Here is a 17,901-nt window from a genome sequence, read left to right as displayed (position 1 = left end):
CTATTTTGCAATAGCTTGCCAGAGTGACAGGGGGCAAGAAGCACACAAAAGGGAGGCTAAAAGAGAGAAAAAGAGGAGTCAAATGGGACTAGACAAATGGGAAGTGGGATATGGCTGAAAAGTTGTGAGATTAATGATAGAGATGGCTGGACTAGGAGTGGGCAGCTAGTGGACTGGACTTGAAGCCATCATAGAACATTCCTTAGCCAAGTTATTTGGAAACTATGATAATTTAAATTCTATAGTCAGCTCATAAACATTTGACAAGTATAAAACAATTAAATGGATGAAAATGCATATTTAAATTGATATATTATTGATAAGAGATTTTAAGGCTATTCTTTAATGCTTACTGCAGGCTTATAAGATTTTAATGGGCAATCATGGGGAGGTCAGTTTAGCTTGCTTAATTTTCTACTTTAAATAGACTTGCATAAGCCTTACCATTTGGAAAATGTTTTATTGTTAAGGCATGTAAAACACTGAGCACAGTAAGCAGCACTGTGCATGACACCAAGGGGAAAATCCAGTCTTCTGCCTCACAGTTACAAACACTTATTAACCTTTGGCTAAAGATCTATAACACTTGGAATATGTCAACTGTTTCCCCATTCTCCTTTCTTTAAATCAGACCCCTTGCAATCCAGCAAAACATTAATATTTCTCTGGAAGAAAAATTCTATTTTTTATTAGGAGGCTGGTATGGACTACTTACTCCAGACTTAGGTTATCTGAAAACACCTTTTCATTCCCTTCATTTATTTCAACAAGTTTTAAATCTCACTGATTATGAAAAGATTGGGAAAATATATTAGTCATTTTCATGATACAGCTGTTTGAATTTTTGGCTACACATCAAATAATTTTTACTGAACAACACACTGAAAAACAGATGTCAAGGCATACTGTTGTAATTCCATCATTTATACTATTGTTAAAGGAAACTCTTAGACAAGAACTATCTTGCAACTAAAGATGGCCTTTGGTTTTCAAGAGAATAAATAAAAGAGCATGCTCCTCTTCAAATATGCGGGTTAACAACTATGTAAAGGAGAGCCTCTAAGAATTTGGTCTTAGCCAAGGTTAGTTACATTTGCAAACTCACCAATACATTTGATGCCATTTCCAATCCAGCCTTCTCTGCAGCTACATTTGAAGCTTCCTGGGACGTTTAGACATGAGGCATGCATGTCACAGTTGTGGGCACCAATTTCACACTCATCCACATCTGAGAAACATAGTTAATATGAAGAAGATAAAATACAAGCTAATTAGTTCTACTTCCCACTATATTTCTGTGCAGATAAAATTTTAAAATGTGGAGGTATCTAAAACTGTACAAAGAAAACATTAACATTTTTATTTTTCATAGAGTCCAACAAGATTTGAAACGTCATGATCCAAATCAAGCAAGCCCTTCCCTAGAAAAAATTGCCATCCCTTTTCCAGTGGAGATGCAGCAGCTCTTGTCCTGATAGATGTGTGTGCCAGCCCCTACCCACACCAGCAACCCTTCCCCTTCCTGGGCCGAGACAAAATTCCATGTAGAACTATAGATGACAAGAGAAATCTTATTTCCAAAAAGAGACTGTTTTTCTTCCTTATGCATGTCTCCTAGTTGGGCAGCAGTCCTCCTAGGAAAGTGGACGCTGCTGCAGGAGCCACCAGAAGCACATCAGAGCCACAGGGCCCAGACTCCACACCCACTCTCCACTCCACCTGTGGGCCCACAGCCAACTCTGCGGTGGGGAGTAGCTGAACGGTGTGCCACCACAAAGAAGAGCCAAACACCTCACACATGCTCTGTGTCAGCTCCTCATCACACATACAGTCACAGCCTGGTGTGGGTAACAGCCTAACGGATGCTGGTGAGCAGATGATGTCAAAGGTTGGCCTCTGAAACATAAGAAGCCGAAACATGGAGGATACAAGCTTGAGACCTACCTGTGCATCCTGTGGTCCCCTTCTTCACTGAATAACCCAGCTGACAGTGGCAAATGAAGGATCCCTTGGTATTCTCACACTCCCCAAACATGCAGATGTTTGAATTTAAGTCACACTCATTCACATCTAGAAAATGTATTTTCAATATCTTGGTTAATACTTGTTCATCTTAGTAGTTCTAAAGCAATCTTTTAAACTGAATAGCATAATACTAAAATACACAAATAAAATTTAAAAATATAATCTATTTGCAAGATACAGTGTTGCAGATAAATATAATGTATTTAAGGATTTTTTCCAAATAAATTCTCCATTTCAGCTTTTACATCTTTTAATAAAATGGTTTGAATTTTTAAAATAACTGAAAAAGCCTCTTCTTATGTTTATAAGTGTGTGCGTGCATAAATGTGCCTAAATTTGGATATGTGTGTGTGTGTATATATAAATATTTATCCACTTTTATGGTACTCACCGATGCATGTTTTCATGTCCATTGAAGCCATGAAGCCATCATAACACAGACAGCGATACTCTCCAGGAATGTTGGTACACTGGCCACCATCACAAATATCAGGATTGTTTTCACATTCATCAATATCTGATGATACAAAATTAACATCAAATGAAAGGAAGGATGGCTTTGAGTAAGCTCAGATATTTTTCCCCATCCAGTTCCACTCAAATTATCTGGAGCCAGATGTATAAGATAAAATTAATTAAACGCACAAAGTGTGTGTGTTTTCTTTTCTGTACCTGCGCATGATCTCCCATCAGGCATCAGGGCATAACCCTCACTGCAGCTGCATTCGTAGCTTCCTTCTGAATTGGTGCACTGGGTGTCGCAGCCTCCGTTCATTATCATGCACTCGTCAATGTCTGTGAAAACAATGCCACCACATTGCTTGTCAGGGCTACTTCCTTAAAAATAAACAGCTTTTCTTCTTTTGAAACTTAAATAGTTTTGAATTTTTCTTCCCATTATTCATGCTGATTTAGCATCATACCATTAATCTTACTTAGGTTTTTTTTACTGCCTTTTAGACAGCATTCCATTTGACATTTAGCTCCAGTAACCTAAGAATAAAGAGCTCAAAAGCATAATAACTATGGAGTTTAGGGAGTTTTCTATGATAAAACCAGAGATTCCTGTGCAAAACCAACAAACCATGGAATCTTAGATTCATTTTTAGGACAAATAACTCCCATTGACTTCATTATAGAGTTAGTGCCAGCAGTTGTCGTAGGCTGATCTGAGAAATACAGGTTCCAGAACCCCCTGGCCTAGTCTCACCTGTACAGCCCTGCCGGTCAGGTGTGGCCTGGTATCCAGGATTGCAGGAGCACTGGTAAGTGCCTATCATGTTCACACATTTTCCATTTCTACAGAGATTGTCACTCAGGGAGCATTCATTAATATCTATAAAAAGAAACACAGAATTAATGTTTTACACAATTAAAAACATCACACAAACTATCAAGAACATGCTGCACTGGAGCCATGGTCTGCAAAGGGCTTTGTGTACTTCAAAGGGAAGTAAAATAATCTCCTGGGGCACTATCTGGAATATTAAGAAAATTTTGGATTCTATATTTCTTATTTCTACCCACAACAGTGCTGTCCAGTAGAACTTTCTACAGTGATAGAACTGTTCCACATCTGGGCTGTCCAATATGTAGCTCCTACTGAGCACTTGAAACGTGGATAGTCTGACTAAGGAATTGACTTTTTACTGTTATTTAATTTTACTTAAACTTAAATAGCCACGTGTGGCCAGTGACTACCACATTAGACCACACACACGTAGCACATGCCGGAAATGAAGCTTGCTCACGTTGAATAGATGGGTTTACATTGGCACGCTCAGCTGGTCCTATCAGATGGTCAAGTGTTGATGTCCCCTGAGGGAAGACATCTGGTTCCGCAGAACAGTGGGGCTGCCTACAGGGCCCTCACTTGTTCATCTGTTTTCACTGAGTTGTGCGTTCAGTGTGCCTGGAAAGGTGGACCTACATTATTATGCTGCCTATTTTAAAATTAACTAACCCTTATAAGATGAACAAGCGCCTTAAAAAAAAAACTCCTGCAAAGATCTATGAAATAAGCTAGTAGTAACGATGAAGTCACAGGAGAACAGCAAGAAAAGGGTAGTGACACTTTTCATCAGACAAACTCGCTGGCAGACACAATATTAGGTGAAAACAATGACAATATAACCGGATATAGCAAGAAATTCATCCCCAATTCTCAAAATTAGTAAGCCGACTATGTGACATACAAATGTATGTCTATGATCATTATATGTTTTATTCTATATGCAAAAATATGTACCTTATATTGTATATTATACCTTTGAGGGGTACATTTTTTTCAGCTCTAAGATCCATAAAAACCAATCAACAAAATAAACTGACCTCTGAGTCACTGTTTGACAACCATGAATAAATATTTTGTAATTATTTGTGTAAAAACACTATTTGTACCACTATTAAAATGAAATAAAAATGTTTAAAGCTTTTAAATTTACCTTTAAAAAGTGTCTGTTTAGTCTGTGATTTAAGATTCATCTAATATATTAGGATCTCGCTATAGAGTTTATAAATAAATATACTAAGATGTGCTTAAATTATGTTTGTGTGTGATCTGCTCTATCTTACACTGTCTTATTTGTTTATACTTTCAAGAAAGATGTCTGTGAAGAAAATGTTTCTTGGCTAAATCCAAGTTTTAAAGCCAGTATACGAAAATATAGTAAGCACAGAGGCCTTCGTATATTTATGAAAAGCAGTAGGTGGGAATGCTTCTCTGACCAACAGCTGGTCTTCTCCTGTGGCCCCTGACATCCCTACTGAGCTCAGGGCCAAGGAAGAGACCTGGTATTTCTGTGAGAAGAGGGAGTAAGGGGAGCTCACATGTTCTCACATGTGCTAGTAGAGCCTATGACAGTGATGGCGAACCTTTTGAGCTCGGCCTGTCAGCATTTTGAAAAACCCTAACTTAACTCTGGTGCCGTGTCACATATAGAAATTTTTTGATATTTGCAACCATAGTAAAACAAAGACTTATATTTTTGATATTTATTTTATGTATTTAAATGCCATTTAACAAAGAAAAATCAACCAAAAAAATGAGTTTGCGTGTCACCTCTGACACGCGTGTCATAGGTTCACCATCACTGGCCTATGATGACAGACATGGGCACAGAAGCAGACTCTGCTGAGTGACTGCACAGGTATATGCACAGGTGAACTATCAGGGAGCAGGCCTTCCAAGAGGAGCAGCTATCCCATCCCATCTACCTGGAGGAGGGAACGACATGGCCTTACACAAAGTCCCTCACCCAGGATCCTTTCAGGTGCACTTGTAATGAAAAAGAGGCTACCAGGACAATGCTGGCTCATTCGAGTGTGTCCCCAAAGCATTCTCTAAAGATAGCCTTAATCCAAATGTAGGGACTCTGAATTTATCATTTTTAATCAGCTAGATTTCACATGGCAGAATCAAGTTTATTAGAATCAACCACTGATCTTTATCATCTTCACTAGCTGACCTGAGTGGGTTTATGTGCTGAGGAGACAAACTCACCCACACAGTCCTCACGGGAAGGGGATAGCTCGTGTCCCAGTGGGCAGTCACACTGAAAACTGCCCTCGGTGTTCACGCAGGTGCCACCCCTACAAAGGAGAGGGTTACGTTCACATTCGTCAATGTCTGAAAGGTAAAAATGTGAGATCCATTAAAGAACTCTGAGGAAAAAACATTCACGCATACAGCATGGGAGAAATAATCATTATGCGAGGTAAGTGTGACTCAAATGGAAGAGACAGGCTGAATAGGAGACGGGGTAATGCTCACCTCACCTTTTCTATTGTCAGTGGATAAATGGTTAAAGTTCTACCCTTAAAGACAGTGAGCTCCCAAAGAATTTACTTGTATGAAATAAACAGGTTCGCACGAGATAAAAATAAACAATATTTACTTTATATCACTCTAAACTCCAGATATCATTTATTGCTGTCTACATCTCTAATCAAAGTGAAAGAAAAATCTTAGACTTTGCACCTCTACACAGCATGAGTGAGTCCTATAGGCTGCTGAAAATGAGTGGGCTAACAGATGGGCAATACCAAAGAGTTTGTAATAACACACAAGTAAGGAAAATAACAGGAGATTCACATGAATCTAAATTTTGGGATCACCACACAATGTCATACATTTTAAATGAATCCTTCCTGAGTAGTCTGTGTGGATTTTAGATTCTATGAATAAACAGAACCCAGCCTTAGTATCTCACTGCCATTAAGGTGCCAAGAGGTTGGGGCTCCCCAAGAGCCATCCGGGAGCAGACTTCCTGTCTGACATGTGAGGGTGTTCTCTCACACCACAACTCCTTGCCAAGCAAGCTGTCAACAGCTCTGAGAAAAGCCATGGTCGAGCCAGAGTCTGGGCTCGACTGGTTTCAAGCCTGGAGAGGAAGAGCTCAAGCCGCTTACCCATGCAGTTCTTCATCATCATGAACCCACTTTCGTAGCCTTCGAAGCACTCACACTCAAAGCTGCCTGGCGTGTTGACACAGATCCCACTTCCACAGAGATCAGGGGAGATCCTGCACTCGTCGATGTCTAATTCATAGGGTTTAAGAGAAATAAAAAAATAGAATGAGATGAGAAGGTGTTAGAGATGAGAGAGATTTGGCCTTCCAAGTGAAGGTGAAGCACACTGGAAATGGTGGGGAAGTCAGTGGCTAGCAGTTTGAGGATGGGTTTTCAGCAGATCAGCTAGAGGGGGTCAGGACTTGGGCACATTCCTTTCCCCAACTGCCGAAACTGTCATGGCCAATGGGCAGGTGGGGCCTTTTGCCTTCAAGAATTCCGGAATTGGGGATTTCTTTCTGTGGCTTTGAAATGGTAACAGATGGATAAAACAAGCAACTTCAGGAGGAGCCAAACAAGGCAGATGGCAAACGAGGAAGCAGTGGACACAGGAGGAAAATCTCACACACAATGCAAAGACCATGCTGGTTCTGCGACACTAACCCATGCCCACCCTGGTGTCAGAACAGGGGGCTGCTGCCTCTGAGCAGAGTGACCAACCACAGAGGGACAGCCTCGGAGGCAGACGCAGCCAACTAACTCTGAGCCAGAGAGCGCTCATATTCGGCAGGGCCTTGGAATATGCCCTAATTTCTTTTGTTTTTTTATGTCACATTCAGATGTGATCTAATTTTAAAAATATAAATTAAAAAAATGTTTGTTACTTTTTATATACTATAGTGATTAAGAATCTTCAATAGCAGTATTTATATTCTAAAAAACAGGATTCTTGGAGAAACCTCCCATGCCTGTAACTAAGATTTTTCAAAAGAGAAGTCATGTCTATAAAATATAATGAAGAAAACATGACTTTTTTTAAAAAAAATTTTGTCACAATGGGAAAAAATGCTTTGCCAGCATCTGTTTATTTTGCTGAATTTTAATTTTTAAGTTTCTCTATAGCAGGATTTATAAGTCGCTAACATATGCATGCACTGCTTTCTCCCAGCTATTAATACATAGAAGGAAGTCCCTAGGCAGATGAAGGGGGGCTGGGATAAAGGGAGATGACAGCAAAGAGAAACTGTCCAGATGGAAGTCAGAAATGTTGGAGTAGAGGGCAAGAGATAGCTCCTAGGAGTCAGCTCAACAGAGGCCACCCATGAAGTCATTAAGGTAGATGCCATCCTGAGAGGCAGAATGCTAAGAGAGCAAAGGACTGTGGAAAATGCTAAAGGGATGAAAAATGCCAAAGTCAAGAAGAATCTGTGAAGATTAGAGAAGAAACATCATCGTCAAAGAAGGGCAACTGAAACAGGAAAGTACCATGGAAACCAAGAGAGAAGAAAATCCAGGAGGGGATCTAGCCAGAGATTGAGGAGAACATGCACAGATGAGGAAAACATGTTACAACTTCTCTATTTTAAACTTTACCATTTTTAATAGGATACTATATCAAGTGTGGACAATTGTTGATTTAATGGCTATGTTTTCTAGTACTCATATACACTGAAAATTTTATATATATAAATATAAAACATATAATATATATATATATATATATATATATATATATATATATATATAACACAAATATATATATTTGTTAATCCTTATCCAAGGATATTTTTTCCCACTGCTTTTTAGGAAGAGTGAAAGGGAGGGGGAGAGACAAAGAGAGAAAAACATCGATGTGAGAGAGACACATTGACTGGTTGCCTCTTGCACATGGCCCAAATGGGGCCAGGGATCAAGCCTGCAACCAAGGTATGTGCCCTTCACCAGAATGGAGCCTGAGACTCTTCAGTCCGTGGCCTACAGCCTGAGACTCTTCAGTCCGTGGCCTACGCTTTAACCACTGAGCAAACAGGCTAAGGCAGAAAATCATGTTTTTATGTTTTGCAGCGCTCTCACAGGTTTGGAGAAGTGGTTTAAGAGTAGGAAAAAGGAAACAAACAGAAAAATGGAAAGTTGTACATGTTCACAAACAGAAAAATGGAAAGTTGTACATGTTCTCAACAAGAGGATGGGCTTTAAAAAAAAAAATATATATATATATATATATATATATGTATATATATGTATATATATATTATTGATTTCAGAGAGAGGGAGAGACAGAAACATCAATGATGAGAATCATTGATTGGCCGCCTCCTGCATGCCCCCTACTTGGGATTGAGCCCGCAACCGGGGCATGTGCCCTTGACCGGAATCGAACCTGGGACCCTTCAGTCCACAGGCCAAGGCCCTATCCACGGAGCCAAACCAACTAGGGCGAGGATGGTCTTTTGATGGCAGTGCTTTCAAACAGCAAAAGGAAGAGAGCCAGGGCTTACCAAATACAAGGAGCGGTCTTACCTGTGCAGTTTCTTTCCTCCATGTCTAGAGCAAAGCCATTATTGCAACGGCACTTGAAACTTCCAATTGTATTTCTGCACTTTCCATAGGTGCACATTCCAGGAAAAGCTTTGCATTCATTGATATCTAAAAGCAGAGTAAAGCCGGACTGAAGAGTTGGTTGATATAAAAGAGTAGGCCTATCAATTTCAGTTTAAAATCTATTATGATGGAAAAGAAAGTATCCAAGTCAAAAATGTCAATGATCACATTGATGCCACACAAAAAGTTTCAACTGTGAAAAAGATTCTGTGTTCTTCATGAAGAATTCTGATGCCTTTATTTCTGCTCGTTTGTTTTGTAAAGTTTAGGGATCTAGAGAAGTTTTCGCTACATCGGGGCTGCATCTAGTTGGGCTGTGCTAAGGAAAGCAGAGTTACAGTAGAGTGATAGTAGGAAAGCGAGATTAGCAGACTGTTTTGTATCTTTACTTCCATATCATCTTAAATAGGTGATTTTCACACCGGGGATATAAGGTTGGCCACAAATTATGCCTAACAAAGAAAATAAAGTGGGAAATCCAATGTCTGAAGCAAAACCAAATCTCAGAGAATGTGGAGGGTGAGTGTTAGTGTAGGGGACTGATGTGCCGCTCAGTTACCTTTGTAAAATGGCCTTCCAGTAAGGACATCCCCTCTGTTAGCAAAGCCAGGCCCCCTGGGGCACAGGGTGTCGTACTCCTTGGTGCCAGGTTTGGGGCATTCCTCACACTCGGTGCCCCAAGCTGCCCCCACGGCACAGCAGCAGGCATCCATGCGGAACTTCCCAGGAACAGGATGGACGCATTCATCTTCATCCCACTTCAAGTAGCACTGCTCCATGCGGATGTCTATGCAGAGGGTGAAATTGCAGTTTGAGATAAAGTTGTAACACTGAACATTCAGATACCGAACTTCTGCTCGGTGCCTGGCATGAAGCCAGGCCCTGGAGATTCACCAGTAGGTGAGAGCCACAAGCCCAGCACCTCCTGGAATGGAGTCCATAATGACAGGCATCTAATGAGAGCAAGGTGGGTTCTCCTTCAGTATCACTTAATTCTCACAAGCCACCTTCAGGAGAAAAGGTTCTCTTGTGACAAGGCTCTTCCATATCATCACCTATGACCCCCGTCTTGTATTGCTCACTTCAGAAAGAATGAAACCATTTCAGTGACAGAATCTTCTTGTTCACTGAATGGCTTAGAGTGGCTTGTGTCGCATCCTAGTTATAAACAGTAAATGATCAACTTGAATCTACTGGCCAATTGATACAAGGATTAAAATACCTTTATAAAGAAAAACTATCATTGCACTTAAAGTTTTTTCTCCTGCCAAACTTATCTTTTCACCATGGGTTTTGCCCTAGGTTATGTAAATCTCTCTAATAAGGGGCCAAATTATTTGTTTAAATGTCACATTTTCCCTTCAACTTCAAAGCATACTAAAGTCTCGGCATGCTAGCTAGGACCTCAGAAGATCAATCAACAGTCACAAAATAGGGTAAATTAGCATAATCTATAGATAACACATTTATCTGTTAGCCAGTAGAGCTGTTGGTCAAACTACAGTCAAACACTTTGCTGTTAAATTGCAAATATAGATAATGAGTTCAGAAAAGGCTTTCCTTAACCAAATAACATGTTTTACTTGATAAGATTATTTCAAGATATTAAATCCTTTCCTAAACCTGAAAACTGTTTAACAGAGGAAAAGAGATCCCTAATGGAAATGTAAACACAAACAAGTAAATGTGTTTTCTATTTTACTGTCAATACTGATTTTTTCAAGTTCTCAACCAAAAGTAGCATCAACTCTAGCTACTTCCTTTAGCCTAGTATTACATACATTTCCAAGTATTATAATTAAGAAGTCCTATTTTTAAAGAAAAAATAACAGTGGTAAATTTTTATTTGGATTTGGTAGACTGAATATAGAGATTCACAGTAGGTGATTTTGCCCCAGATAGCTGCACTGCCACCAACCAAAAGCCACATTCCCCACCAGTGTGAGATGTAACAGTAATCCAATGAGTCTCCTTACCACAAGACACTCAGGGACTGGTCTCACTTATAGCCAACTTTATCCTATGCTGTCACTAGGGCAGTAAGGATCTTAACAAGATGTGACAGTTTTATTTAAGTACAGGTAGCCTGAGAACTCTGGCTTGAGTCAAATTGTTTCTGATGTAATTGAGGTAATTTGCTCAAGAAGCTATTCTGGAATTAATCTCTCTCTTTTTCTTTTTTTAAACAAAGCATTTGAACTAAGGATGTAAAAAGTTATGATAGCCTGGCAGAGTAATTTGGTGTCTTTACTACGCAGATTCATATCAGTATTTACATCAGGAATCAAAACACTGTCAGCACACTTGCCACATAGGGTCTGTGAATGTTTTGATTGGCTTGCACAGAAACTAAAATATAAATTTGGAAGCCTCTGGATGGTTTATGTACTCTACAGTTTGCTGCAATCCCCACCACTCCTTATTACCACCTCACTCATTTATATTACCTGCCTGTCCCCTCAAAGTGTTGCGGTTTGGGACCCCTGATTTAGATAAATTCTATCAAAGCAGTTTACCTCTACTTTTATTCTCAGAAAATTTTACATTTTCATATGTCAATCTCTTCTTGAAACTTTCTCACATCTCCAGCTACAAGCAATTAATGTAGCATAATTCAAGTAGTGACAAAAACATTTAACCAAAGTACAGAGATGAAAAACTCAACATATCATTTTAGAATATTACAGAAGGTTTAATTTTGAGGGATGTTATTGGGAATTAATTCTGCTTAGTGATGATTCACAATCCATGATATATCTTCATAAACAGTATCCTTTGGTTACTGAAGGCAACTTGATTTCATTAGTCACTTAGCATACTGGCACTCTGTCATCTTCAAGAGACACTTAACTTTTTTCTAAACTTTGTAAATAATTTAAGCATAAAAATCTGAAAATAATTTTTCTTTATACAGGCTTTGAATATTATAATTTCTAAACAGTTCCATATGATTTTACAGTCATACCTTATATTTAAATGTCATAAAAAATTAACTTAAAATCTGTGTTAATTATAATAACTAAACTGTATAATATTGCAAACATTTTTTTCTTACCACTAATTTTAAAAATCACTGATGTATACATAAATGCCTTAAGGATCTTTGAGTATAACATTACCATTGCTCAGGCTTTGTCTATAAACTTAAAATTAAAATACAAACCCATATAAGGTTATTTTTAAAACTTACTTTTCCATTGCATATTGGAAAAATCCTTTAAGTAAATGAAAGGTTGTTTAGATACAGAATTAATACAAGTTTCTTTTCAATCATGAAACTCAACTTCAGTCAAGCATGACATTGATAAAGAATAAGGTCAACAAGGCATTTCTATAATACAATGTTGAAAAAAAAAGCTTCTTCATTTTTAGAAAATAAAGCATTAACAAAATTTAAACTCTAAAGGAAGTTAAGGAAGAAAAGGGATCGGTCAATGTTTTCAAAGAGAAACAACATAACTTTGACCATGACTTCCCCCACTGTTGTCTAAGAGCACAGCTGCATTGAGCTGGTAAATGTTAACTTCAAATACTAGTCTCCAATTTTTCTTCCATGTTCAAAATATACATAGTTCTCCTACTCGATTGACTCAGTGTGAAAGCTTGAACTTGCCTAAAATATCTGATTAAAGAAATTTAATTTTGGGGGTAAAATTTTGAGCAGTATCAACTTTCTGTATTCTATAGAAATCATTTCATTGAAAAACGTTTATTTAAAAAATATCCATTAGTGATTTTTCCTCAAAATATCTCATTTAAAGTGTTTACAGCTACAACCTAACGGTTTTTGACTGGTCACTGCCCAAAGAATAAGAAAAATTCATGGCTGGTTTCATGCATAAAATACACAAGGGCATGAACCTACCCAAACACACACGGCCAGTTCCATCCAATGTAAGGCCTTCAGGGCATTCACAATGAAAAGATCCTTTGCTATTGATACAGCGTCCATTTGGACAAACACCAGGAAACACCTCACACTCGTTAACATCTGCAGGGAAATGAAGCAAGTGCAGGAATAAAGATGTTACAAATAGAAAAGACAGGTGTAGTCTTACTTCCCATATAGTATATTCAACTTGCAATACAATGTGAATTATTACTTGAGCTAAGTAGAAATATTCCACAATACAGCCACCGGTTTTCCTAGACACCAGCTGTGAAAATGACCACAGCCTTGCCTGTCCATAGAACACAGCCCAGACGTGTTCCTCTGCCAGCTGCTCTGTGCCTCAAAGGCTATTGTTGGCCTCGTGAAAATTTACGCAATTGTATAAAGAGGAAGAATGGGAGACTCTAAGCTGTTTCCTAAGAGTAGTATTCTAAAACATTTATTGATTACATTGAGTATTTTTATTGAAACTTCAAGAGTTTTGAAAATGATAAATATTTCCAAAGTGTGAGAGTCAATGACAATTTTACATACTGCTCTAAAGATTTACAATATCATTTGGGAATACACTCACCTTCACAGGTAACACCTTTAATCCTGGCAAAACCTCTTGGGCAAGCTGTATCTGTGAGAACAACAGGACACATTTTACTTCATTGTAAAAGAAAATACATCTGTCTGAAGCTCAAGAAACAGTATAATGGAATCTAAATGGAACTAGTAAAAACCACAAGCTGGGGAGTAGCGGACAAGGATGCCAGCTGCCCTCTGCTGAATTCAGTGTGGCACATGACATGCTGTGGTAACACCATCAGTGCTGACCCATATTGTAGTCCCATAATTTCTCCTATGAAAATTCCTTTTTGCTTTCACATTGCCAATGGAATTATAAATAAACAAATAAAAGATTTAAGGAAACATCGTGTTCTACAAGGACATATGCCAACAAGGAAACTAGAGAATATTGATAGTCATCCAGCAGCTAAATTCCAGCTGACTCCCTTCCTTGTCTAAAATATTCAGAAGGGACTGGCTGGGTGGCTCCGTTGGTTGGAACATCGTCCTATACACCAAAAGGCTGTGGTTTTGATTCCTGGTTAGGGCACATACCTAGATTGAGGGTTTGATCCCCAGTCGGATGTGTATGGGAGGCAACTGATCAATGTTTCTCATATCAATGCCTCTCTCTTTCTCACTGTCTCTGTCTCTGTCTCTCTCCCTCCCTCGCTCTAAAAATCTATAAACATATCTCCAGGTGAGGATAAAAAGAAAAGACATTAAAAAGGTTTGATTACATAAAAGGATAAACCAAATACATATTTTAAGAAATGAATAAATTCCACCATAAAAGACATTTTAGGGAGGGTAATGATGTTATAGCCTTCCTCACTATGGAAATACACAGTGGACAAGGTGCCCAGTTGAGGGAGAAGCTTTCCAATGAGAAGCCAAGAGCCCCTTGGTCAGGCTCCTACCTAGCTCACAGCGCTCACAGGGGCTCCCCCAGGCGGCTCCAAGGGTGGCACAGCATTCAGATTTCAGAGTGGCTCCATTAATGTTTACCTCACAGCGATTGTCCTGGATGTTGAGCCAACACGTCCTTTCAGGCTGTCTAAAAATGAACAGGAAAGGATGGGGAGCTTTCATCTTTTGTATACACCAAAAACATTTTCATAGTATTAAAAAAACACAAAAGGGTTATTTTTAATAAATGTTAATAGCGTATCCTTTGAACACATTTACATGAATATGCACTTAAATACAGTATATTACATACATGTAAATCAAATATTGTACTATATGTATCTCACACAATATGGTAATTAATATAATTATACCTGCTGGTATTCTAGGAGCGGCCACTATTGCCCAAGATGTTATGCTTGTACTTGCGAACACAAAGCATTACCATAATAAGATCACTACTTTTGTGAAAAATACTCATAAGATTTGTCCTTTATGATAACTGCTTTGATATTTAAGATTTTGTCAAATAATAAAATTCCTCAAATAATCTCTAATTTCCACCCAATACACCAGTATTTCTCCAGCTGAAGACACTTATTTGATGAATAATTTGAAAACACAAAAGAAATTAAAAAGGTAAAGAAGAAAATAAACATCTCCTAAAAAACCACCAATAAGACATACCAGGGCTAATATTTGATGTATTTTCTTGCAGGCATTTACCTATGTGTAGTTTTATTTCCAGTTCAAAAAGCAACACATATTTACAATAAAGTATTTGAAGAAACCAGGAAGCAAAGAAAATATAAAACTCATCTGCAATCCAACCATCTAGCGATAACCACTACTGATATTTTTAGACCATGTCTCCACATCAAATTGAAGTTCCTCCTTCCATGACTGTTAGGTAACTGATTCTGAAGCAGCAACAAGGAATCCAGCAAAATACGGACATGGCAAAAAGTAAGTGTGTAAAATATGTCATTTATAAAGTTTTCCTTGTAGAACTGTGCACAACAGTTACCAAAGCTCTTGATAACATGCAGATTCCTAAGTGTCCAGGTGTGAAGCCCCGGAATCTGCATGTGACAAACTCCTTAGATGGTTCCAATGCAGGTGATGTGTAAAACACAATTTAACAAAATCTTAATAGCATACCGTGACACACAGATTTGGAAAACAATAAAGAAAAAGCATATTCCAACATTTATTTAAAACTCAATTATTTTAAAACTCAATTAATACAGTTTTACTGCTAAAATTCAATAATAAAAACGAAACATAGCCAGAAACACAGAAGAGGAACTACGATGAAACTGGCAGGTCCATGAAGGGATAACTGGAAATTTCTGATTTCGTATGGAACACAGCAGTGGGCAAGAGGAAGCTACCTGAAACCCAAGTCCTCTGGGACAGAGGTTGAAACAAAACAAACAACTCTGTCCTTGACTGGATACAGAGAGTTACGGGGCAAGGATGTGGAGAAGAGATGGACAGCCACTCTGCATTTTATTGTTTTGAGATTCAGTTGAGTAAAAACTGTATACAAATGAAAAAGACTTGCTCATCGGCATTTGTATCAGGCCTCAAATTACAGGCTTTTTATAGGCTTAAACCTGTAAATTCCATAGCATAGAGGAAACAGAAGCTCCTGTGAGGCTACTGTGTACTTAAATAGGCCATACTACTACCGTGTATTTTAAGGACCAGGACTAATTACTAATTATCACCTTGGTTGTAGTCATTGTAAGTAAGATATATTGTAATAGCACTTGCTAATATTTATGGAGGTAGCAACAAGCAGTATTAAAGGCTTTCCATGTATAAGCTTATTTGCTTAAACAACCCTATATGTTATGCACAATTTGCAGATGAGAAAACTGAGGCAAACTGAGGTCAGCTAATTTACCCAAGGTCACCCTGTTAGTGTCAGCATCAAGTCAAACCTGCATAGTCTGATTTCAGAGCCCTCACTCTGTAACATCATGCATACTCTCTCTCTCTCCATCTGTCTTATTTGTGTGTATATGTACACACAAAGGATATATACATGTAGTTATATAGTCAGGAGCTAGAGAAGATGAAATACTGCCATTTGACAACATGGATGGATCTTGAGAGTATCATGCAAAGCGAAAAAGTCAGACGGAAAAGTCAATAACCAGATGCTTCCACTCATATGTGGGACAGAAAACAAGTGAACAAACAGGACAAACAAACAAACAAAAGCTCATAGACACAGACAACAATATGATGGTTACCAGAGGGAAGGGCAGTGAGGGGAGGTGGAAAGGGGAAAAGGGGTCAAATATATGGTATTTAAAGGAGACTTGACTTTGGGTGGTGAATACACAATGTAATATATGTGATGTATTATAAAATTGTACACTTGAAACCTATATAACTTTATTAACCAATGCCACCCCAATAAATGTAATACATTTTTTAAGCCTCTGAAAAAATAAAGCAGGGTAAGGAGATTGGAAGCTACAGTAATAGTCAAGAAGAGAAATAATGATGGCTGAGATTGAGGGCTGCTGGTGGTGGTAGTTGAAATATGGATACACTTCAAGTACAATCAACAGGATTTGCTGATGAATTCAATGTGAAGTTTGAGAGAAAGGTATTACAGATGACTGCAAAGTTTTGGGGCTGGCAACTAAAAGAATGGAGTTATCATTTTCCTGAGACAGAAATGATTCTAGGATATACGGGTTCATGCTGAAAGATATGTTAAATTTGAAATGTCCATTAGAAATGTCTCCAAATGGAGACAACTCTGCAGACAGATGGAAATACAAATCTGCAATTAGTAGAGAGATGAATTTGAGAGTCTATGTAGAGGCCATCTAAGCATGACTGTAGACACTGGAGAAGCTAAGAGGTTCAAAGATTGACCTTTTGTACACTTCAAGTTTGAAAGTAGGAAAATATGAAAGACTTAACAAAGGGAACTGAGAAACCAGGCCAGAAAAGAGAAAGGAAAAGAGATAAAAAATGAAAAACTTCTTGAGAAGGGGTGAGTGATGAACTGTGCCAAGCATTGCTAATATAGGCTAAGATGAGGAATGAGAATAGACCACTGGGTTTGACAACAGAGAGGTCACTGCCCTTGTCATATCCATGCAATTTGAAGACAGGATGCAGACCCAAACCAAAGAAGAAGGCAATGATTGTGTAGAGCAGTGGTCGGCAACTGCGGCCCCTTGAGTGTGGCTCTTCCACAAAATACCACGTGCGGGTGCGCACGTACAGTGGGATTGAAACTTTGTGGCCACACTCAAGGGGCCAAAGAGCCGCATGAGGCTCGCGAGCCGCAGTATTGCTGACCACTGGTGTAGAGCCATCAGATATGAGCGATATAATGCATTAGTCAAATTTTCTGTTAGATTGTGCTATAATAAGGAGTGGGGAAGTGTCGTGTTATGTTGTTCACGGAGTAGAGAGAGGTTTTGTAGAGCACTACCCACCCCAGGGCAGCTTTTGTGCCGCAGAGAGGCCGTTGGTGCTGGGTAACGCCGAAACCGCGCCGAGAGATGACGATATCCAATGTGCATACCATAGCCATTGAATAGGAGTTAATATTGTTTTATCGGGCAGCCCCCTATTGCAAACGACACCTACCG

General features: G+C 38.7%; 1 protein-coding gene across 1 annotated transcript in view; it reads right to left on the bottom strand.

Annotated features, from left to right (window-relative positions):
• FBN2 (fibrillin 2) overlaps window positions 1–17,901 on the bottom strand; it is a 242,315-nt gene that overhangs the window by 65,182 nt on the left and 159,232 nt on the right. The window contains 13 exon segments of the mRNA XM_006081068.3: window positions 1,106–1,228; window positions 1,945–2,070; window positions 2,417–2,542; window positions 2,698–2,820; window positions 3,236–3,361; window positions 5,528–5,653; window positions 6,436–6,564; window positions 8,836–8,961; window positions 9,476–9,703; window positions 12,782–12,907; window positions 13,383–13,433; window positions 14,284–14,408; window positions 17,479–17,491. Coding sequence (XP_006081130.1) covers window positions 1,106–1,228; window positions 1,945–2,070; window positions 2,417–2,542; window positions 2,698–2,820; window positions 3,236–3,361; window positions 5,528–5,653; window positions 6,436–6,564; window positions 8,836–8,961; window positions 9,476–9,703; window positions 12,782–12,907; window positions 13,383–13,433; window positions 14,284–14,408; window positions 17,479–17,491 — 1,548 coding nt within the window.

The sequence above is a fragment of the Myotis lucifugus genome, unplaced genomic scaffold, assembly GCF_000147115.1.
Source record: "Myotis lucifugus unplaced genomic scaffold, Myoluc2.0 scaffold_0, whole genome shotgun sequence".
Classification (NCBI taxonomy): domain Eukaryota; kingdom Metazoa; phylum Chordata; class Mammalia; order Chiroptera; family Vespertilionidae; genus Myotis; species Myotis lucifugus.
This window is presented reverse-complemented; position numbering and strand designations above follow the sequence as displayed.